Source organism: Micropterus dolomieu, linkage group LG04 (genome assembly GCF_021292245.1).
Source record: "Micropterus dolomieu isolate WLL.071019.BEF.003 ecotype Adirondacks linkage group LG04, ASM2129224v1, whole genome shotgun sequence".
Taxonomy (NCBI): Eukaryota; Metazoa; Chordata; class Actinopteri; order Centrarchiformes; family Centrarchidae; genus Micropterus; species Micropterus dolomieu.
The window spans coordinates 7570224-7593222 of NC_060153.1; the positions used below are offsets into that span (position 1 = coordinate 7570224).

The 22999-nt window shown below is 40.8% G+C and overlaps 1 protein-coding gene and 1 long non-coding RNA gene across 4 annotated transcripts in view; one reads left to right on the forward strand and one right to left on the reverse strand.

Moving 5' to 3' along the window:
- The window catches only part of LOC123970064 (hedgehog interacting protein), a 35733-nt gene extending 22424 nt beyond the window's left edge, over nt 1-13309 (reverse strand). Inside the window, exons 1-4 of one of the 3 annotated variants that reach the window (XM_046047931.1) lie at nt 12885-13309; nt 8768-8960; nt 2365-2509; nt 671-796 (exon numbers count right to left, since the gene is read on the reverse strand). In XM_046047931.1, coding sequence (XP_045903887.1) covers nt 671-796; nt 2365-2509; nt 8768-8960; nt 12885-13154 — 734 coding nt within the window. In that variant the 5' untranslated portion in view covers nt 13155-13309. Of the gene's footprint in view, nt 1-594; nt 797-2364; nt 2510-8767; nt 8961-12130; nt 12202-12884 lie in introns of those variants that run through there. The other 2 variants (XM_046047930.1, XM_046047932.1) reach the window with 2 other exon arrangements.
- LOC123970065 lies at nt 11996-15905 on the forward strand. The gene is made up of 3 exons (XR_006824863.1): nt 11996-12314; nt 13699-13855; nt 15503-15905. It is a non-coding gene; the product is annotated as an uncharacterized LOC123970065 (long non-coding RNA).
- Nucleotides 15906-22999: the final 7094 nt, after the last annotated feature.

Consider the following 22999-nt stretch of genomic DNA (forward strand, 5'->3'; position numbering starts at 1 on the left):
TCTTTGTTGAAGTGAATAAAGAGAGTAGACTAGGTTACCATTTAAACCTGAGAAACAGTTTGTCATTCCAGTCATCATGTGGGGTATTGAGTTAGTCACTATCACCATGTGTCATATTAGAACCCTTTTAGGAACAATATGGGAGAGATTAAGAAAGCCATTAACCCATCTTGTGAGAATTAGCAAAAAATTAGCAGTGAGCACAATGTGTGCTGTACCTACAGTTAATTAGCAGATAATAGCGTAATGATTAGCCACAATCAAATTTGATGAATGACTGCTTGTTTGGTGTAATTATATAATTAAATACTAATAGTGAGCAGGCACCACTTTCAATGGATTTGTCTTGGCTGGAGATGTTCCTCACACGTTTACATAGGTGCAAACAGTTATGTTGTAAAGAACTGTGTGAAGGTTCTACCACATTATTTCCTTACTAGCAATGTAGCAAACAATATTTTATACTTTATCAGCCAAGTTCCATTCCTTTTCTCTTTCCTGTTTACATCTTTGCTCAATTTACATCCATGTTATCATATTACTTCTGTAATTTCTCCAACACTGTTAACACCATGAAGCCAGGATCAATCTTACCTTCAGGCCGCTCTGCACCAGCTTGTGGATGTCCAGGAAGGGCTCTTTGATTAGCTCGAGGTCATGGGTGAGTATCCTGACAATTCCCTCCCTCTCCAGGACAAAAAGCCGCTGGGATCCATCCCCACAGTGCACCACAGCTACCGGCTGCCTCAGACCACTCAACATCTCCTGGGCACAGTAGCAGTTGTGTTTGTGTTTCCTGGGTAACAAGGGAGATACAAAAGGTCAGAGGTCAATGGAGGCGGTGAACAATTATAATTGTTTATTTTACTTCGATTATGCATTCTTAACCAGCACACATTTAAATCCACAGCAAAAATCCAGTGTTGGATACTACACTTATTTGAAGGCAGCATGTACACAGTGATTTCCATCTGCAGTCGCTAATCTCAGTGCCAAAGTCTAACTTCATATGCAAGATGAAAACTAGAAACTAAACATTCCTACGTCTGTGTTATATTTTAATCTATCTGGCTGATGATTCAGCATTCTACATACATTCCTCCTTAAGCTGTGAAAGCGTGCTGTACATTATAATTTCCTAATAATAATATATTACAATGCATAGGACACTGATCTTATTCAGAGCAATAAAAATATTAGACAACTAAAACTTCTTTCTCCTCTCTATATCTCTGAACTCCCTCACAACCACCTGTTTCCACCAATCCTCTCTCTGTCTTTCCATCTTAATTAAAAAAAAACAGCATTCCAGGACATCAGCTGCATGCTAACTGCAGCTAACTAAGTGACTCTCCCTTGTCCACATTCCACTGTGCAGGTACCAGACCAAACTGTACAGACATGGCCAAGAAAACGTGTGGCTTTTCAGCCTGTCAATACGGCCACTTTGGTGCAGAGAGTACAGATTTTAAGGGGGATAAGAGAAGCTGATTTGATTGGCCACAATTAATACCAGCCCATAACTAACAAACACACCCATAGGTAATGTAGAATTAATGATTCTTTTTTGTCCTGTCCTGTTTTCTATGTGCTTCGTGCGAGAGCTATGTGCCACCAGCATTGAAAATAACAGAAAGTGCACCACCACTCCCTCTGTGCATTGCGTGAGGAGCACTTAAGCGCTGTGTCTTAATTCCCAAAAACAAAGGCCTTAATGTTAGCCAAAAACTGTGACTTCATTTTGGCACGTTTTCCCAGCCTCTAACATTCACCTGTGATTTACCTGAGTATACATCTAAGAGGACAAGGCACAGAAGCAACAAATGAGCCCCTGACTCTAACTTTTGGTCAGTTATTCGACTGAATGTTGGTTGCTGTTATTCAGGTGCACATGCTGCTTGGCCTTCTTGCCTCGGGGGAAAACAGAGAAGAAAGACATCCCCCCATGGACAAAAGGGCAAAGCCCTCTGTGATGTACAGACCTTTGCAGTGAGGGAGGCAACCAGAATGACGCAGGATAAGCATTTTCATTATGTGAGCAAAGCTGAGCAAATGCAGTCTGGACAAACTTTAGGATTAGAGGAGAGATGGCATTGCATTTCTGTCTGAGAGTATGGACCATGTCAAAATAGACCAGTGAACCTAAAACATGTGACCAAGGCTACGCCTGTTTCTATAAAGACATAAAGATCAAGGCTGAATCTCATGAATCTGAACACATAAGTACTAATGAAGTTCACTTAGCTGAAACACATTTTAGAACTAGCCAAAGCTCATTCAAAATACTAATATGTACAGTACATCTTCCACAGCATAAGTCCATGCTAAACTGTAATAAAATATGGTAAAATTCAGGCTACAAACCTGCTGATATCTTCTATTTTCTCATCTCCCAAGTAGTTGGAATCTTGTCCTTGTGGTTGCTTTCGTTGAAAATCTGGAAAGCACAGACTGGCATCTCTCCTCCCATAGTATTGGCAGAACTCATCCACATCGGCCTGGAAAAGTTCTAGCAAAGACATCATACACAAAGGGTCTTTCACTTCCTATACATACTACATTGTTAAATCAATACACTGGGCTCATGTATATGGCTAAACCGAGAAAATCCAAAGAATGTTCTCCTGACTTTAATGATACTTACGTGTGTGTGCACATGCCTGTAGCGTATGTGACTGTACTATATGTGTGTGCCTGAATGAGTATGCACTAGAGAGGACAAAAGAGTAAGACAGAGACAGAGAAAAAAAAAGGATGTGATGTGCTTGTGTGTTGGGAGGGTTGGAATTATGCTTGATGAGCCAAACCAAACCCTGGCTAGACTGGGCTGAAATGAACAAGTGAAGAGAAAGTGGGCCAGACCAAATGGCTCACAGATTAGAGAGGGTTCTGCAGTGAACTATGGCTTCTCCACAGAGAATTGCTTTCTCAATTTTTCTCAAGTTTATGCTTAAGAAAAGATCATGTGCATTTTGCATTATTTAGCTTTTATGTTATAAACAATGCATTTGCACTAGCCCTAATGGATTCATATGGAAAAGACTCTGAGACTGACTTTCTTTGACATCTGTTCAGCAATATAGCAGATCGGTGATAAAGGCAGAATATGAAATACACCCAATGCAAAATCAGGTGTGATGAGGGCTGTAATTTTCTCTCTTTGGCACTAAAGATTTCACATATCAGCAGCTCTTGGGTCATCTGAGAGTTGGCTTGGTGTCTTATTGTTTGGTGACATCTCCAAAGTATTGCAATAGAAAAGATTCTATATCTAGAAAAAAACAACACATACCTTTACCCCACATTATAAACTCAAACTCAACAGACAGTCTCAACATGATTCTGAAAGATATAAGGTACAAAACAAGAGATAGAAACACCCCAAGTGTCTGATAAATCTTCACTGTCAGCCAGTCTTGTTTCATTTTGTTAATGCATGCAGAGAAATACCACTTCATATGGACAATACAATAACGAGACACACCACCACAAAATCTCAAAGCCTCAGAACAGTTCTCTTTATAAGGCTATTTGTAGGACGACATTTAAATTGGCAAAATACTACATCTTCATTTTATGATGTGAAATGTGGAGTAGGGTTGGGCCAAACATTGTCAAACCGGTTTGATATTTAGCCAAGGACCCGACGGTATACTAAATTTTACCACTAGGTGTCACACGTGACTCAGCGTGACTCCGGAATAAAACATATTGAGAGATCATGAATGGAGTTGTATGCCAGTGAGTTTTCCTAAGTGTTTCTGCAAATGTATCACAATAAAAGCCGTGTTTGGACATGAAGAGTTTCTGTCCACTGGAATGTGAGGGCTTTTAATTTGAAAATGGATACAGGAAGTGTTGAGTTTGTAACGCAGTGACTTTCACAGGGTAAACGGGATTAAAACAAAGGTCCATACTTAAATTTTAATATGCTACGCTACTGTACTGACGTATATAGCCGGTTAGCTACCTGTCTAACAAAGTAAACAGATGTGATGAGCCTGAGTAACACAGCGGTTGTCATGGACAGGGTTATATTAGAGTTATAGTGAAGTTACATACAGTAGCATAGTTATATATTATATTAGAGTTATTTTGAAAAGGGGCTCAAAGTGTCTACTCAGCTCTGTTGACTACATGTGCTGCAGACAGCGCTGAGAGAGTGACAGCATATATTTCTCATTTTGCTGTGCTGGACTGAGTAGTTTGGAAAGTTTTCTGTTTTGTGTCCCATCATGCGAACATTACTTTTTGTTGTGTGTGTAATGTGTTGTCTCTGTTTATATTTCACTTCTAGGCAAATTATAAGCAGTCATTGAATTAATTTCCACTGCTACGCTGATGATACTCATGTATGTGCCTGTAAAGACAGATGATCACACCAAAGTCATCAAATAAGAGGCCTGCTTGTCTGCTGTGAAAAAGTGGATGTCATGTAATTTCTAGCTCCAGAATTCTGAAAGAACTGACATGCTGGTCATTGGCACCGTTGGATAAAGACTCCAGTAAGAGCATTAACTCTCAAAAACTGATTTCTCAACGTTTGACACGCAAGAATCAACTGCTTTTTTTCAACTATGCAACATAGCTAAAATTAGGTATTTTCTGTCAATGGCTGATACAGATACCTCAATTCACACCTTTGTTTCATCCAGACTTGATTATTATAACGCTTTGCTTTCAGGCCCATTGCGTGCCACTACTAAAAGTCTTCAAATGACTCAGAATATTGCAGCTAGAAAACTGGACCACATTACTTAGCTTCCCTTAATTATTTCCCTATTCATGTCAGATCAGACTTTTAGGTGCTTCTGAAGACTTACAAAATTGTAAAGGGGCACACACCTTCATACCTGTCTGATCTCCTTAAACACATACATGGCACCTGTCTGTCCCTAAAGAAGTCAGCAGGCTCCAGGGCCTTTCCTTCTTCTTTTTTTCTTTTCCTGACATCAGACAGTCTGACTCAGTTGAGGCCTTTAAATCCAAACATGAAACTCGTCTTTTCACCTTAACTTCCCTTTTAGTTGCTTGTTCATTTATTACTTCAGGCTTGTACTTCTCTCTCTCTCTCCCCATTTTCTTCTCCCGGTCCTCTCTTTTCATTCAGGCTTCTCTGTGCTCGACCATTGGCCGTCCTGGGACCTTTCTCTCTCCACAGGCTATCGCTGCCTCATTCCAGATGTTACGGATTTTGATCTACGTCCTTCAGGAGATTCCGTCTCTCCTCTCAACTCTCTCTCTCTCTCCCTTGTGTGCATGCTGTCCTTGTCTCTCTCTCCCTCTGTGTGTTTGTTTTCTTTCTCCAGTCGGTGTGAATGGTGTGCTTGAGCTTGAGCTCTTGTCTGTTGGTGTAGTCTGTCCACTTTCCAGGTCTCCATAGCGAAGTTGAGTTTGTGTGGCTCGGTTCTTATCTGTTTGGCGTCACCTGGAAGTTGCTTGACGTCCTGACAGATTCTTCAAATATGTTTGATTACAACTATAATTTTGTCATAGTTTTAAATCTATTCTATCTTACTGTGTCCGCCTATTCTGTACACGACATCTATTATCTATTATGGCTGTACTTCCTGGAAGAGGCATCCCTTCTCTGTTGTTCTTCATGAGGTTTCTTACATTTTGTAGGTTTTTTGGGGAGTTTAGAGGGGTAAAGACCCTTTAGGTAAATTTGTGATTTGCAATGTTGGGTTATATAAATAAAATTAACTTGATATGGCTTGACTTACTCATTGTATTTTACTAATTTAGCATGTTCAAGGTATGCTTGAATACCTTGAACCGAACATGCTGGCTTACCTAAAATGTTTCGGTGTGAGAGAAAAAAGTTATTTGTGTAAACATTGCAGTCACATACAGCTACGACTCCAGCCTGTGCTGTAACAACATTATTCCTGGCAATAAGCAAAGTGTGCAGTGGGTCTCAGAGGCCCTTTGCAACCTAAAAACAATCTTGCCAATATTGTTTCCTTTAGTCAATCCCTCAGAGGACAGAGGAGAGCAAATACAACAGTGATAAAAACACAAACAAGACTCTCCCTGTACCTCCTTTCATCTCCCTCTCCTACCACACACCAACCGCGAAGGCTGACCGCACCAAATACTGGAGGTGATAGGATATCCCCTCAAACATCTAAACACAACATGAAGATCAAACACACGTAGAAAGACACACAGCTCTGGCTATACCACCCACCCACTTGTGTCTGCAGTTATCTTAACCATGCTGGTTGGGGACCTTGGGTGCAGGGAGAGGGGATGAGTGAAGAGGGGAGGAAGATATGAGAGAAGAGGAGTACCGGGAAGGTGGGAGGCCTCCAGGCAGAAGTGAGAGTCAAGGCAGTAAATGTCTTTATGGAGAAATGGGGGCTAAGTACATGGCCTAGTCAAGGGCTGGTAGGAAGTTTCATGGGAGCAGGATGACAGTTATGGATGCTGTAAAGGCTACTGTTTCATTTTAATACCTTTGGCCAGCAATTTTGATCAAGCAAAAGTTTAGGACACATCACATTCAGTGCCACATTTAAAAAAATTATTAAATATTTTAAAATGTCAACACAATTGTTACACTTTATCTGCAAACAATGCATATAACTTTTTGGGAAATATTTTATTCTGCAATATGATTTAATCTAATTAATCTTTTTGTAGTAGGCTGTGTATTTTTAATGTTTATTGTAAGGCATTGTAAATCCACATACTCTGACAACATGTTCCACCTTAATTGTACTGTGTGCACTAACAGAATATAAGATTGAAAAAGAGTATGAACCAAGTAAAGGAGAAGAGAAAGAGCATGCAAAAAAAAAGACAGGATAGAGAGAAAAGGGGGATAAAAAGAGAGAAAGGGAGAGCGAGAGACAGAACTCTGTCCATATTCCCGACTCCCCAGCGCTAAAGTTATACTTCCATCTGGTTATCTTCCAAGACAACCTGGGTGGCCCACCCAAAGTACTTGACATCTTGATGCACTTCAGCAGTTTTACATACACACAACCTTTGTAGAAAAATAAATGTGTCATTCGTCACCACATATGCTGATCTGTAGAAGGGGGGTTGAGCGGGGAGGAGCACGACAGTGAACACAGGGAGGGGGGATTCTTCTCTGGATTCCTCTGTTGAACTTTTTTGGTTTGACTCTCTGAGCCCATATGTCTGTCAGCTCACGAGCGAGTAATGTAACTCCAGACAAATCTTCATCTTCCCTCTCTCGATGCTCTGTGGTGGCCCACTCGCCAACCTCAATAGTAGTTCAAGTGTTGTACAAAGTATGCCAGCAGACCATTAGATGCAGATGAGGATGGACTCAGATGGAATTTATGTGTTTGATATTTGACTTGAGCTGCAGCATACCATGTGGGTGGGTTCCAGACAAGTGTGTTTGAAACTATTCTCTGTTTGCAAATCTCAGCAGATCTAATCAGTTTGTGGCGACAGAGATTGGAAGAAGACTTGGCTTGAGCAGAAAAGACAGCCAAAAAGTGTTTGATCATGTTTGGTATGCACTCTGAAGGCACAGGTACCTGTGATCTTGCAACCCTTCAAAGGAAATTCTTCTAAGACAATGCTTTCTGGGGGCTGAAGGGTTCCTATAATTTAGCAGCACTGTCTCCACAAGGAAAACTGTTGCATCAATTAGTTTTCTTCATGATTCTGCTATCTCAAGGTAGAGCTCATAATCAGATATGGCAAGGGCCAGTAAATCAACATTTTGACTATGTTTAGATTCATGTGAACTTACCACTTCAAATAAAAGCATACTGGTGGCAAAGCATGAGACACAGATTTTTAAGTGACAGTTTTTGTCTGAGGAAGGCAAGGTGCCGGGCAGTCATGTCTAGACCACAGCTAGGGTTTTTATGCATCCCGGATACAGAATCAACCACAGGAGTTGAGTCTGGTGAGCAGTATCCAGGAGCAAGTCATAAAATAGTTCATTTTGCTCCAGTTCAGTTTTCTGGTACAGTGGTCAGGATATGTTGGCTTTTGTTAGTGCATGTGAGAAATTTGTTTTCACACCCACCTTTGCAAATCAAATATTTTCTACTCACATGTCAGGAAATGCCTCAAATATGTGTATTGTTACTACACCCAAGGTCATCAAAAAAGTCAAATATTTGCAAATGTATGCTGATTAAAATAAACTTGCAAGATCCAAACAAGCCTAACAGAGACAAGAGAACAAGACTTTCTGCACCTGGTGCCATAAACACTGCTGGACTAAATACTGCGTCATAAAAACCCCAAATATTGCGCTGCTATTTGCTAGACCAAATGTGCTAGATCAGTCTGCAAACTAATCAGCAAAATGGTGTTGTGTCTGTATAGGTAGCGCGTGGTGAGTAATTTTACTGATGCATTAAAGTGCAACAGTAAAGCAAGGAGCAAGGCAGCAAGCAAGCAAACGGAGGAGACAAGCTCAGCAACAAATGGAGGTGAGGTCAGATGAGGTAAGAGCTGGATAAATAAATATTCACAGACCAGACTACTGACGCACCATTTCTTGCATAAGTCCAAAAATCTGCCAGTTCTACATGTGCAGGCTGAGTCTCAATGAGAAATGAAGCCTGCTGTGAATTTTAATTCATCACAATCACATGTGTAAGTTTCGTTTCAAATATATGAGAGACTGAAATGAGCAAGTATAACGTATGCTATACTTTGACTTACTCTGTTCATTTGTATATGTTTGCTTGTGTATCGCCAGGTAACCACACACCAGGGCTATAATTCAAGTTACATTTATGGTCATTACTGTCTATGTAATTACCTGGTATTTGCCCCCTACAGGTGTAGTAGAACTCGCGGCAAAAGTCCTGGCAGAGCCGCGGCAGGTCTGGCTCCCTGTGTGGCATCTTATCCATGTCCAAGGAGTGGAACAACACCTGGGCATTGGGGGAGCAGTGAGCACACTTGATCTCCTCCAGGAGACGTCCACATTCTGTGTTGTTGGTGGAGAAAATCTGGAGACCACACACAAAAAGGGCCAATGATTAAAATGGTGGGCTGTTAACTTTTATTTTTTACTTTTATTCGCACAGGCATGTTGTTTAGGATTACCTGGACATTTCGTGATAAAACATCATAAACATAACGCTATGAAGTAGGGAAAGTTTAGGTTGTAGGGCACATTTTCAAATCTTCCTTCTCATAAATACCTGACAACTTTGTTTGAGGTTTCAAAGACTGTAACTATACAAAATTAGATGTTTCCCAGTTATCACAGTGAGTCCAAATGGCCTTTTTAATGCAGAATTTAGCCATTACAAGTTGTTTAACCTTTTCTGTTATCCATGTATATATCATGTCCTGTGTAAAATTAATGGTTCTGATTCAATGTTTAAATTGTTCCTGCAATAAAACATAGGGATGCCTAAGCACATTCCAGTCAATCCGACCTCAGTTACCACACAGAAAGTCAGTGATCTCAGTGAACTGTATGTTAACACTTTACATCACATAACACATCAAATGTTAAATGTCAATGTCATCATGGAGTCTGTTTATATTCTAAATGATCTGCAGATTTGATAGGTGGTTAGTTTGGATGGTTATTGTTAGGGCTGGTATTATGCTGAACAGTTTGTTCACACAGCAACTTTTTTCTTTTTTTCATATCATCTGTAGAATGAAGAATGAGGAGGGAGACAGTCGCTTGCATAGTGTGAAAGTCTGCAGCATGTCCACGAACGTTCACACCATTCACACGGCAAAGACACTTCAAATTTTCACTGGTGGAATGGCCTCTTTCCTCATTTTCCCACTGAAACATTTCTTTAGAGTTTTTACAAACTGGATTATAACAAAGCCCTGCAATTGGAAATTTTAAAGCTCAAGTACACTGATATTTTCATATTTGTCCCCTATCCAAACAACATTTTCTATCCAACACTATTTCCTTTGATACCAATTTGTTAAACATTGAGGCTGGAACGCCCTGTCTGTTTGGAGAAATAAACAAAGAAATCATCTCATTCACTGCCTACTTACCCAAGTTCATAAACAGTTATAGTCAAATTACAATTCCCAAGTCTGACAGATCTCAGGGCATGAAATGAATGAAGCCAAATAACAGCCTCAAAGCCTGACTTGGGGTCATTATGCAAGAGTACACAAAGAGTTAATCCAAAAGAAATTAGCAGGATTATTTACATAACAAATTAGCTGTAATAAAACACAATGTAATCTGTTTTAGGTCAAGAGCAGCGCTGCTTGGGCAGCCAGGCAGGCTGGTAGTGCTTTGCTCTGTGTGAGGTCCATGTGTAAACACCAATTTAGAGATAGACAGGCACATCATTCCCACTCTGGTATCAACAAATTAGCAGTCTGTCGAAGTCAATTAGACCAGCAGACCCAAGGCCAACATATGGATGCCTTACACTACAACTGAGGAAAAGATTTTTCAGAGCCATGTTTACTCAACAGGTGGCAGATCTCTGGCAAAACCTTGAGGGTTTACCTGAAAAATATGTATATATGTACACAAACAACATATATATATATATATAGAAAATATCTCATCACAAAAGGCAGTATAACAGACAAATTGAAGAGGGAAATTAAATCCTAGTCTATTTGAGGTTCGATAGTTAAACTCTGAATCCCAATTTTGTTCTTTACTTTATCTAATTGTTGACGTTTTCCTCAAAAAGGGAGCTCCGGGCTGGCTATGACCCTGTATGCGTGGTGTGTTCCTCTGTCTCCGTGCCCTCTACATTCATGCCATGTAGTGTTGTGGGCATGCCTGCCCTCCTGCTAAATTGCCCATTGATTCTGTGTGCCATGGGCTGGCACAAGGTCCACGGAGAGTAGCATTTGTGTGCTCTCAGCCATGCCCTGTGTCCATATGTTGCTGGGATGGGCTCCAATGTTGCCATCATCCAAACCAGAACAAGTGGACCTTTGTTGTCTTTTCATGAATCTCAGTGAGTACGTTCCTCAAAAGCAGGGAGAAAATGGCAATGAGGCTCAGCTGTTGCACTTTTGCTGAGGACACGCTAAAGCAGGTCATAAACAGAGCCATAATCAAACAAACATGGAGCTATAATAGAGTAAGAAAATAAAATTGCCATTAAAGTATTCCCAGGCTATTTCAGATGTTTACATTATATTTTCTAAAGTTGGCATCACACCAAGCTGCAATGCATGGCTTTATGTGAGCGAACAGCTGTTACTGGATTACTTCTATGAAAGCATTTGCATAATGGCCTTTGCCAATGAAATTGCTGGAACAAACATATTAATATACAATGCCACACTTGAGGAAAGATATTTCAATTGCAAAAAAAAAACAAAAAAAAAAACAGTGAAGCTCTGTAAACCTCTTATGGTCAGAGGTGGGGAGAGAACTGATGTAGGCAACAGTAGGCTTTAACAAAACACTTATCCACAGGGAATAGGTTTAAGTTGGTTGGCAGGGGAATATAGTGAAGGACACACACCCTCTCAAAGGCATTAACACTTGGACAGGGCTGATGACTGGGGGAGAGTGATGTTCTCCAGCGTCTCCCATTAGTGAAACCAACAAACACAATGGTGTTGTTGTTATTCTTTTGCCATAATCAGAAAGGGCTCCGTGTGTGGGCAGTGTAGTGGGGAGGATGAGAAGTCGAGTTCGTCCTATTGAGTCCCCCCCCCCCCTTATTTGCATGACTTGAGCAAATTAAATCATGCAATATGGCTTTTTGTCGCAACACAAAGTAAGTTAAGATACCACCCAGCCACTGAATGATTCGAGGAGTGGTTTACATGAGAAAGGCCCAGTGAGGATCCAACGGAATCCGCTACAAGTTTGACGCATACACTGGTTATTTTTTCTGTCTTCCCCCCTACGGAAATTGCGCAGAGGTTTGAAACCGTAGCTTAAATGACATTTTAACGCTTATTTACTTCGTTGGATGCCATAATGGTCAAGAGCGTTGCGTAAAAGCGCGAGCCCAGTACATTTTGTGGAACGTTTCCAATGACGTTAGTACGCTGGACAAACAAATTCCTGTAAGCTACGTTAACGCCGAAAAACCGCTGAGAAGGAATGCCTGTTAAACAGACAACAACAAAACAGTTCGCTATCAGCTCAATGCTGCGGTAAAAAGGTCGACGGTTGATTTAATAAAAAGTTCAACGGAGCTCCTACCTTTTCGGGTAAACGGTTCAACAGTTTAGTACTTTAGTATTGTAGCCTACCCTTTCCTCCTGACAGTTGAAGCTGACTGTGGCGAGAAGTAACGTAAATCGGTGAGCGATTACCATGGTAACGCTGAAGCGCACTTGGACAGCTGAATTAGAGTCGCACCAGATTGTGTACAGCAACACACATGGTAAACAAAATTATCATTTATCCTCGAAACTTGGTAAATCCTTCGATTTCAGACCAGTTATGCAAGAAAAGAAACAGGTAAACACTTACAGGAAATATAGGCAGACCCTAAACGAGCAAAATAAGTTGCTGTAAAAAGATATTATAAGGGTATTATAGCGATCATTAAGAGAACATAAACCATGATGAAATAACAGTAAAGGCAAACAGTACGCTACATGTCTAATGGGGATTTTACAAGGCGACAATATAGGTAGCCAAATAGTTAAAATAAAATAACATAAAAAACACAAGTAGGATATGATATGGTTACTTACCATTGAGCAGGCTACCATAGACGCATATTATGCCCCTGTAGGAATGTTAAGACTTTTTCATCGGGACACTCAGAGGCAGCATAGCCAAGGGCAATTTACCCTCACCATCCTCAAATTCTGCTGTCCGCAATAACAGGCTGAATGACAATAGCCAACACAAGGGCTATAAAGGCATCTCTTGAGGCGTTTTAGCAGTAAAACCCCAGTCCCTTCATTTGAAGAAAAAGCACTGTGGTGGATGGACATTAACCTACCCTGGCATCCCTGCGGTGCAGAATCTGATAGGCGGCTCTCCTGGTGGGACAGCAGGACACACGGGGATACAACCTGTGGCAAACTTCTCCGCTGCTGCTGCCGTCAAGCAGCACTTTTCGCTCTCTTTTCTTCAGCCGCTTGGGCAAGCTTCCGTCGTAACATCTTCTCCTTCTGGGGCTAATTTCACCCCTCTCGCCGAATTTTGCGTCTCCACATTCCCACACGTTAACCGCGATGGCCAGGACGAGCACAAATTGCAAATGCTTCATATTAAAAAAAAATCTTGAAATTAACCAAAAATATGGAAATACAACCAAAAAAAGTGCACCAGCTGTCCCCCTTTTTTCAACAAGTGCGGTTAACCTGCAATGTAATATAGGCTATATATATTTTTATTTGGGCTATATTTCTCAGCAGAAGAAGCCAATAACTAGAAAAAGAAAAATATTATGTTAGTCAGAGCAGGTGTCTTAAATTTGATTCACTGCTATAAAGAAAAGCTGTTTAAAAATAAATTATTTTTGTTTTGCTTATACAATACAGCTCAGAAATAAACAAACAAAAAAAAAACAATAAAAAAACAAAGCAATAACACAATTTATCCTGATGAACACAAAAAGTCAAAACCCAACAACACCATGAACTGCAAAAGAGCCCTGACGTTCCTTTAGATGTAATTCCTTTTAAGCACAGCACGGCGGTTTGTTCATGCACGAGCTCAAAAAACACATATAAGACATAAAAGTTGTCTGACTAAACTCCGCACACCGCTCACATGTTTTCCCGTGCTCTTTCCTCCTTCTTTTTAACCAGCGCGCGAGAAGAGGAGCGAGCACGGTGACGTACGACTCCGCGGGTGCGCGCATGTGGCCACAGTCGCGTCCACGTCGAGGTAAACAGTTACCTGGTAGAGCGGAAGACGGCGAGCGGAGGCGGCGGGACTCGCTGTTGGGCTCAACCGACCGAAAAAGTAAAGATTGTACTTAAGTCATCCTTAAATGTTCGATGTAATGTAAAATACAACAACTTTTTGATAGGTAACTTGTAATAGTTCAGGGGAAATTACTGATAATACAACCCTGATTTGCCAGCAGTCCATATACTGTTATGTATCAGGAGAATAATACTGTATAAAAATATGTAAATGAAATATGTCCATATATATATATATTTAATGTATATTAATATAATTCATACAGGTACCATTCTAGTATACTTTTGATGCTTGATGTAGGCTACATTTTTCTTTTAACATTTTTGTACTTGTGCAAGATTTTGAATGCAGGACTTTTACTTGTATTTTGACATTGTCGTATTGGTGCTTTTACATAAGTAAGGATTCTGAATGCGTATTCTATATGCTGGAGTTACTTCATGTACATGAGCCAAGTCTTTAATATATTTGAAAAATGATCCACAAGTTTTTTATTTCCTGTTCTCCAATAAGTGAGCTTATGGGCACAGAGCTTTGTGCAAGACACTGCCATTATGAAAATTGAGAATTTTATGTTTCATCACAAACTGTGTCTTGGGTGTCATGGGTGACTTTATTTCTAAATGTGTCCTAAAAGGTTTATTATGGTAGCAGCCGAATGAAGAATTACATGTGTTAGGCAGTGGAAAATCAATTACAATGGGAATCAATCACTATGGCCAGATGCCCAGCAATTTGTTGCCCTACAGTTGAACATACTGTAAGGCATCTTAATTTGGCTCCTGATAATAGCAAAGCAAATGTGGGACAAATACTCTTTCATTCCCCACTCTCACGATAGCGATCCGAAAGGGAATGTCCAACCATGGTAATTACTGGAGAAACAGACCCCCTTCTTTCGATACACAGAGAGTCTGAAATCAGTTACATTAGCAGCACCTGTTCTTACTTGGGGGTACTCCGGCACTCACCATAGCCCCAGCTCATCTTATCTACAGGAATCTGGAGTGGGAGGAATCCAAGAGGGGTAGGTTTGATTGTGGGCAATTATGGAAATGGCTGTGTGTGCTATGAAGCCGAGGCAGACCCTGCAAGATCTGACCCCCCACCCTCTACATTCTTTGCGTTACCCAACTGGACACATTTCAGGACCAAGTATAGCCAAAGTGCTACTGCAGTATTCTGGATGTAAAGGAGGGAAGGAACAAGACCAAATGCAGAGAAGGAATATGCCACCACTACCACCAACAACACTAGAGCTCCATGCAAAGAAAAAGAATATAACTGCACTGTTGAACAGCTTGAAAACATGTGGGATGCAGCTGTGGAGCAGAGAAGAGTACATCTGCTGGGAGAGATAGACCATTAGGGAGAATCACAGTTCGACAGACGTAGTTCTAAGCTGACAGAGTCCTAGTGAGGCTCAGAATTAGAGCAGGCGCGCACACACACGATGCATGCACATGCAGAAATAAGCAGCCATATAAAGTGTCTTCTTAAAACTAATTTGGTTTTATTACACTTATTGCATCACATTTAAGGTGTATAGAGATGAATTCTTCAGCTCACTTTGCTTTAATTTGGCTCATTAGGATCATGCTTATAACTCAGTGGTGATGAAGATAAAAATATTACCATAATCCTTCTTTGAAAAGATTCCCACCTGCTCTTTTATTTCTGCAGGGTCAGTGGGGGAATTCGCATGGACTCATTGTTTCACCCTCTGAGAGGAGGATATCCCAGAGCATGATGGTTACACCACATAAGAATCAACAACATGAGTTTGGAGCTCTGCAAGCTCTCATTACCACCTCCACTGTTTCCCAGGCTGAGGAGACACTGTTCTCCCTGTCCATTCTGTTTCTGCATTGTTTGCTTCATAACTCAGCGTCGTAATCATGACCATACACAACAGGGCTGATGACAGAACTCCATTTGTGCTTTTTCAATTTTTCCATTTGAAGAAGGCAAACCCACTACCTCACACCTCACAGTTCATAAGTCCACAGAAAGTTGTCTCTGAGTGCTGTTAGAGGTGGCTAACACTTAGCTGTGGGTCCAGCGGAATTCAACATTGGAGCTGCAGGAAAAGTAGGACTTTTAGTCATTATTTGACTCAGTAATAATCTATGAACAGAAGTTTCTTTTTTAAATCGCTGTAAAAATTAGAATTTGTCCATTTGAAAATTCATGTCAAGTTGCTTTGTTTTTTAAAATATGTTTGAATCAGAAATTCAGCGTTTGTCTGTGAATATTCTGTAGTCAAATTATTAGCTTTTTAGCCCTTCTAGCTGGATGGCTCAATGGACGGCAATGTTGTCTGTTTATTCGTCCACCACTTTGATTCAGACTGAAATATCTCAATAATAATTTGATAGATTGCCATGAAATCCTGTGCAGACATTCATGTTCCTCCGATGATGAATCCTAATGACCCTGACTTTTCCTTTCAGTGAAATGTCTCAACAGCTAGGCTAATGGATGGATTGCAATGAAATTTGATACACCCATTCATATTTCCCTCTGAATTACTTAAAATTCATTGATTGATTCCTAGACTTTTCATCCAGCGCCATCATCACCTCAAAATTTCCAATTTGTTCATTTTGTCCAATACGTTGGTTCATTACTGCAAAACTAATGACCTTATCATCTGTCATCTGTACGTTGTGTTTAGCGCTAATGAGCGAATGTTAACATGCTAACATGCCAGACCAAGAGAATGAACACAGTAAATATTATACCAGCTTACAGTAATATCAGCAAGTCATTGTGAGCATGCTAGCACCCCCGTGCCCAATACAGCCTCAAGCATGTCTGTAAATCCTTGTTAGGAGTTTGACACTATAAACATTTTGTAAACTTGTATCTCTGAAAGCAGTACTAGTGCCAAGTATTAATCTGACACTACAACTGTACTGTCCATATACCCTAGAATTTTGAACATTGCAGGGTCAATGCGTGTTCCAGTTCTACAGTGCTGAAATCACATGAAATTATAAAATTCTTCTCAACTCCACCACTAACATGAAATCATTGACGTCAGCCCACTGCTAACAGCCATTCAGCCATGTGTGTACTTTCCTTCCATGGCTTCCATCCCTCACCTTGCAGCACACAGCAGCATTGTGTTACTCTCACACCTTCTTTAATGGCCCAGCTTTGGCAATCACAAGCCCTAAGGCATCCAGAGCTCGGAAAGTGTTCACAATGTCATTAATAGTCCTGACAACAGCTTAATGATCCTCTGCCATCTGTTTATTAAAGCTTGAGGGAAAAGCGAGAGAAAAACAAGAAAATCAGATCCAGTAGCGATTTCCAGCTGTGTGAGCGCGCCTGATTTCCACTTGAACATTTCTAAACACATGAGGACATTTTAAGTGTAGTGACTTATGCAGCGTCATCTACAGTGAGTCAGTGACTGAGCCTGGGCTGTCTGCCCAGTATCAACAGTCTCTAAATCACTGGCTTCAACCATCAGACCACACTACTTTGCCTTTAGCTTCCTAGCCCCTCCTTCCACTGTACCACCCTGGAGTGTCCTTAGGCCTTGTTTGGCTAAAGTATACACATGGCATGAGTAACTAAAGCCACCCAGGGCTCCCTGGCGTGGTGGCACGAGACACAAACCGGGTTTGCACAAGTCAAGAAAACGAAGTGTCCTGTCACTGTTTACGCGATACTCATTGCCTTATGCATGCAAATATACACACATACAGAGACATACCGTAGCTCCAGAGAGATAAATACAGCGGCACAGGCTTGCATTGTGCCGTAAAGGAAACTGATCAGTCATTTTGCTCCAGATAGATGCCTTTCCAGATGTGTAGGCACAGTGACTCTTCAGAATCAAACCCAGGGAGCTTAGAAGTGGTCATTCTACCTCTAAAGAGTCTAAAATCTCTCACTTCACTTTGATCATGTCTTTTCTAATCTTTAAGCAAAAGGAAGGCAAGTATTGTAGTGACCATAACTCGGTCCTATTAGTACTTGGCTGATTTCCTCTGTAGTCTGCTTCAAAAGGGACTATTTCCATTTGCTCCCTGTTTCAGTTTCTTTGGTCCTCTCAGAACCCTATAATAGAGAATAGCACAATCCCCCAAAGGCAAGTAAGAGGTTAATGTGCAGATTGATGACCCTTTGTGGCCACTTGTGTGTAAATGTTTCCATCGGGGGGTTAAAAGATCTCAAAGTAGTAACATGTAAGGCACCATACATATGTGTGCAAACTGCAGATTCATTACAGTCGAGAATCACTGCGCTGCAAATGAATTTGGTGAGATGGGATGGGGCGGGTGGGCGAGTGGTGGTAAGTGTAGCCTGGTGTGGGCAGCAATGATGGTGGTCCCTGAGTGTCGATGCTCTCTCCCTTCTTTCCCTCCCTTTACTCCCTCATTCCTAGTACCCCGCCGTCCTCAGCCCATCTGTTCCTGCTTGGCCTCTCAGGCTCTCCATCAGGTAGGCCCGAGCTATTGAGAACTCCTCTGAGCTCACTGCATCCAAATAAGCCAGGCAGAGTGTGTGTGTGTGTGTGTGTGTGTGTGTGTGTGTGTGTGTGTGTGTGCGCATATGCGCACCTGCAATGTACTGTCTAAAACATTTGATAAACGAGGGCCCACCAATCTCATTAGCTAGCTATGAACTTGTCAGCTCAAGTGAAAATATTTAGCGTAAAGAAGTACAGTGAGTCTGTTCTGTATTTGTGTTTTTCTTTTAAATACAGACAGGTAAGAAGAACAGGTGCTATCAAACAGATTTGCTTCTCAAGAGATTTCACACTGTTTCTTTCTTTATTAAGAACCATGCCAGGACATTTGCCCCAAATTCTTGCTTGCTTGGCCGATATGGTATGCATCAGTTCTCACTCTAAACTTTAACATTTCATCTGAGGAGACTTGCCTGCATATTGAACTCTTATCATTCAAACAAAAAGGCTAGAAGACACACCGGCCAGATTAATCAATTCCACCCGTATTTAGATTAACCAAATGGTATTTTGTCCATTCCTTCTATTATTTGGAAAAATAGCTCTCAAGGTGGTCCACAGTGTGAGTTTGGAGGGATGATTGGTATGATAGTGCAGTGTTGTACAAGTTCACTCAAAAGTGGACATGAAATGGTTTTCCCAGCACTTGTGGTCAAAAGTGAAATCCCGGTTTATGTAGTCTCCTTGGATCATTTTACAACTGAAGGGAAAGAGGCGAATGGAACAGGCGCTCCCAAGAAGGTAGTTAGGTGTGGTGTGGAATGAGTTTTGAGATTTTTTTCCTTTCATCCCTCCATACAAAGGTCACTGTTTGGGAACCCACTGTGTTTTATTCTCCAAGGGAATAGTTTTGAGGTCTCATTTCAGAGTAACATTTCCTTGTCTGGGCCTTGTTCTTTTATATCAAAAAGCTGAAGTGAAAACTTCCCCTTTGTCCGGGATCTGGTTACTAAGCATGAGTCATTTTTATAATGTGCCAGCTTCTCCTGTCAGGATGTTTTTGTTCTAATCCCTTTCAGTTAGTCCAAGGTACGTCTGCTAGAAAACACTGCCCAGTTATTACAGTATACATTTTCATATTGCCACCCTAAATGTAATTCCAACTACGTCTCTCCTTTGTGTTTTCGGTTCATACTAGCCATGGAAGGTATTTGGCGGTATCTTTGATGTAACAGCTTGAAAACTGTGTGCCAGATTCGCTACTGCTTTTGTTAGCCTCACTTGCTCTAAACTCAGTGTGACATCAACATGTTTCTTTATTTATGTCCAGGTGCATTTCCACCTTGCCCCTGCTATTACTCTTTACATATCACCTAACACTTTAATAGCTACAAAGTCTCCGAATTGGTCATGCACAACTGCATGTTAGTCAGATGTGTTTTGCCTCCTAGTGGCCTTAAGGTTCTCATTAGCAGCAGAGTGAGCGTTGGGTCAGAAGGTGTCTCCATGTTGGCCCCATTGATGGCAGGATTGAGTCAGTCACTAAATTTTTCATGCACACAAGAAAACTGGTTAATGAAATCCTACCTTCTACTATATTTTTGAGCAAAGAAAGGCATTTCATTGAAGCCACTTTCTTATACATCAGATGTGCAGTTTGAGTTTGATATTTTTTCCTTAGAGTGATCACCGTCGATAACAAAGCCCAATCGTTTCCTTTGTCTCACTTTGTGCTCATAAGGTATTGTCTATCTTCCTAACTTTGGATGGCAATCACAAACAATGCAGTATTATCTGGTGACATATATTAAGTGTTATCAGTCAGTTATATGTGACTCTGCAGCTGAATGAGTTTTTTTTCTTTTTCTTTAATTCATTGTAATGAATTTACTTGCAAATGTATGTGAATTTTAAAATCGTCAACAGATGAGCTGTGGACGGCTCAGACTCATGTCAGTTTCCGTTTTTCTTGAACTTTGGATAAAATGATTTAAATCTGCCTACGACGGACTGGCGACCTGTCCAGGGTGTACCCCGCCTTTCGCCCGATGTCAGCTGGGATCGGCTCCAGCTCCCCGCGACCCTGTACGCAGGATAAGCGGTTGACAATGGATGGATGGATGGATTTAAATCTGTTCAAATAGGATGAACAGCTACACTCTTACTTTTCACTGCTGCATATCTTCCTTGAAATCTTTGATATATACATGGCCAAAAAGTCTTATTTCTTCAGTAGGAATCTAGCAGTTTTATCCAGATTTCTCTTAATCTCTGCACCTGATTGAGAAAACCCAATTTCCCATTTACCCAACTTCAAGTTACTGCAGAAATCTAACAATAAACCAGTTATGCAAGTGCATGTAAACACTTTGTGTGTGATTGAGCAGTTGCGTCCCAGGCCTCAGACCTCTCTCAGCAGGGTTCATCTCAGACTGATGGGGTCATTGCCCTGTCTGCCACTGTATGTCCCCTTCCCATTCCTAAAACCTCCCATCACACTGACACTTGGATGGACAAGTTGTCTCTCATATTGTCTGAAACCTGCAGATGTCCCCCACACTCATGCCTAAACCCTTCCTCACAAGAGCACAAAACACTCAAACAGTTGCAGGCCTATTACCATTAAATACTCAAAAATATAAACATCGCCTCATAATCTTCATACTCCCTTCATAGCCATTTAAAGCAGATAACAAATTAACCAAAGTCAGTGACCATAAACACAGGCTACATGTTTGTACTTTCTTGTGGGAAAGATCATTTTGTAAATAATTTAAGAAACAAAGGATAAATCAGGACAGTGTAAAACCCAAGTTTATCTTCAGCTAATTGCAAAGATAGAGAGCAGAACATTTTGGGTGCAGTCCCCACTGTGCTACATTCCAGATGCTGATAGCAGTATTGGACCACCAAGGACTTTAAGTATACTTAACATGACTTGAGATGTACAAAGACTCTGATAAAATGTTTCCCTCTGCTGCTTATCCATCCTCTCCTTGTCAGAGAGGCAGTGTTTTGTCTGTAAAGTGGCGTCTTTTATTTAACAAGTCTATAAGAAGAAGTTTGAATTCTGGACATGGCAATTGCCTGAAAGTGATGCACACTGTAGCCAAATTTTAAAACATAAATCACTGCATCAGTACCTTGTTACTCTGAATAATTGACAGAACTCACTGTCAACAGTTTTCAGAGGCATTATGTCTTCATTAGAATGTAGTTGAGCAATGAAAGCAATGAAAACTGTCCACAGTTAGGTCTGTCCACCACATTGGAGATTTCTGTCCCTTTTAGTATGAACTGTAATAACTTTGGTTATCCACTGGACTTTACTGCCATAATCTTCATCAGGAATCATTATACCTGTGCTCCATCACCATGTTAGTCTTGCATTGTGATAATTTCTGCTTGCTCAAAGCACTACTGTGTTGCACAGTGCCTAACTGTGTCTGTACAGCCTCACTAAGCTGGCAGTGTGGCTGTTGCCTCTTTGTATTTTGTTTTAACAACACAAATGAAATTCTATTCACCTCCATTGTGTTTAGGTGGTGGTAACTCTTAGACACTGATGTCTCAAAACTTGAACTAAAAACTATGTGCATGGCTAGATAAAACAATGGTTGAATGTTTTTAGTAATTTTGCTGAACTTACCCTTTAATTTAGGGGTCTGTTTTTGTATAATTGTGAACAGAAAAACTGTTAGTCGAATGGCGGCCAGCATGAGCAGGTGTTTGACGTCGATGCTCATAGATGTACAGTTTGTGCTAATTTCCTGCAAAATGCTTACTTTTTATTCAGCCTGTGGCAGGGGAATATAAAGAAGGAAATGTGCTGTCTTGCCAAGATTAGGCCACAACTGGAATCAGTATTCCGTAGACGCAATGTCTTTGATTAGAAAGGTTGTTATGATTTACAGGCCAAAACATAGAAGCCATACAGCATGTTTTTTATTAAGATGCGAAATGAACTGAGCCTTTATGTTCTTGTGGTGCACTCAGCCCACCAAAAGAGCTCTGTGAATTCTGATATCCAAGGGAGAGTTGACCGAACTTGACAATGCTGGTGAGATAAACCAGCAAGCAAATTAGAGGATAGATTGATCATTAATCATTTGTGCGCCACAGTGCAACATTCAGATGCATTTCAACACTTGTGCTTCCTTGGGAAAGTGGATTTTTTTTCCTACCAGTCTTTCACAACCTGTGGCTTGCATGCTGTTTCAAGCAGAAGGAGACTGCCAAGTATCACTGCATACTCCAAATATTTGTGTGGTCAACTGGACAGTGCTGTTGCGGTTGGATCCCATCAGTGATGTTCAAACACTCTTGAACTTGCCTCATGTTTTTCACGGTGCTGTTCAAGAGCTGTGCATTTTGTTGTTCAATGAATAAAATGTGGCAGTTATTCAAGGGAGTAGATATTTTTTCTGTTGACTTTTGTTGTCCTGCTCTTACTGAGCAGCATTTGGTAAACATTACAACACTTAAATGGGGGGTAATAAATTTGGGTTTAATTGCCTCATAAATAGAAATGACACCAATGCTGTATATTTATGGATGTTCTGATCAGTTTGTGGATCAATACCATAAGTGGTTACTTTGGAAGAAAGAATCACTTTTGAGGCTTTAATCAAAACTAATTCTATCCCACCCTATTCATGGATTTTTTTAGTTTGACCTTACATATGCCACGCGTGTACATTTTTATCAGTGTTGTGGTAAAACACAAGATACCGTCAATTTGGGATTTGCTCAAT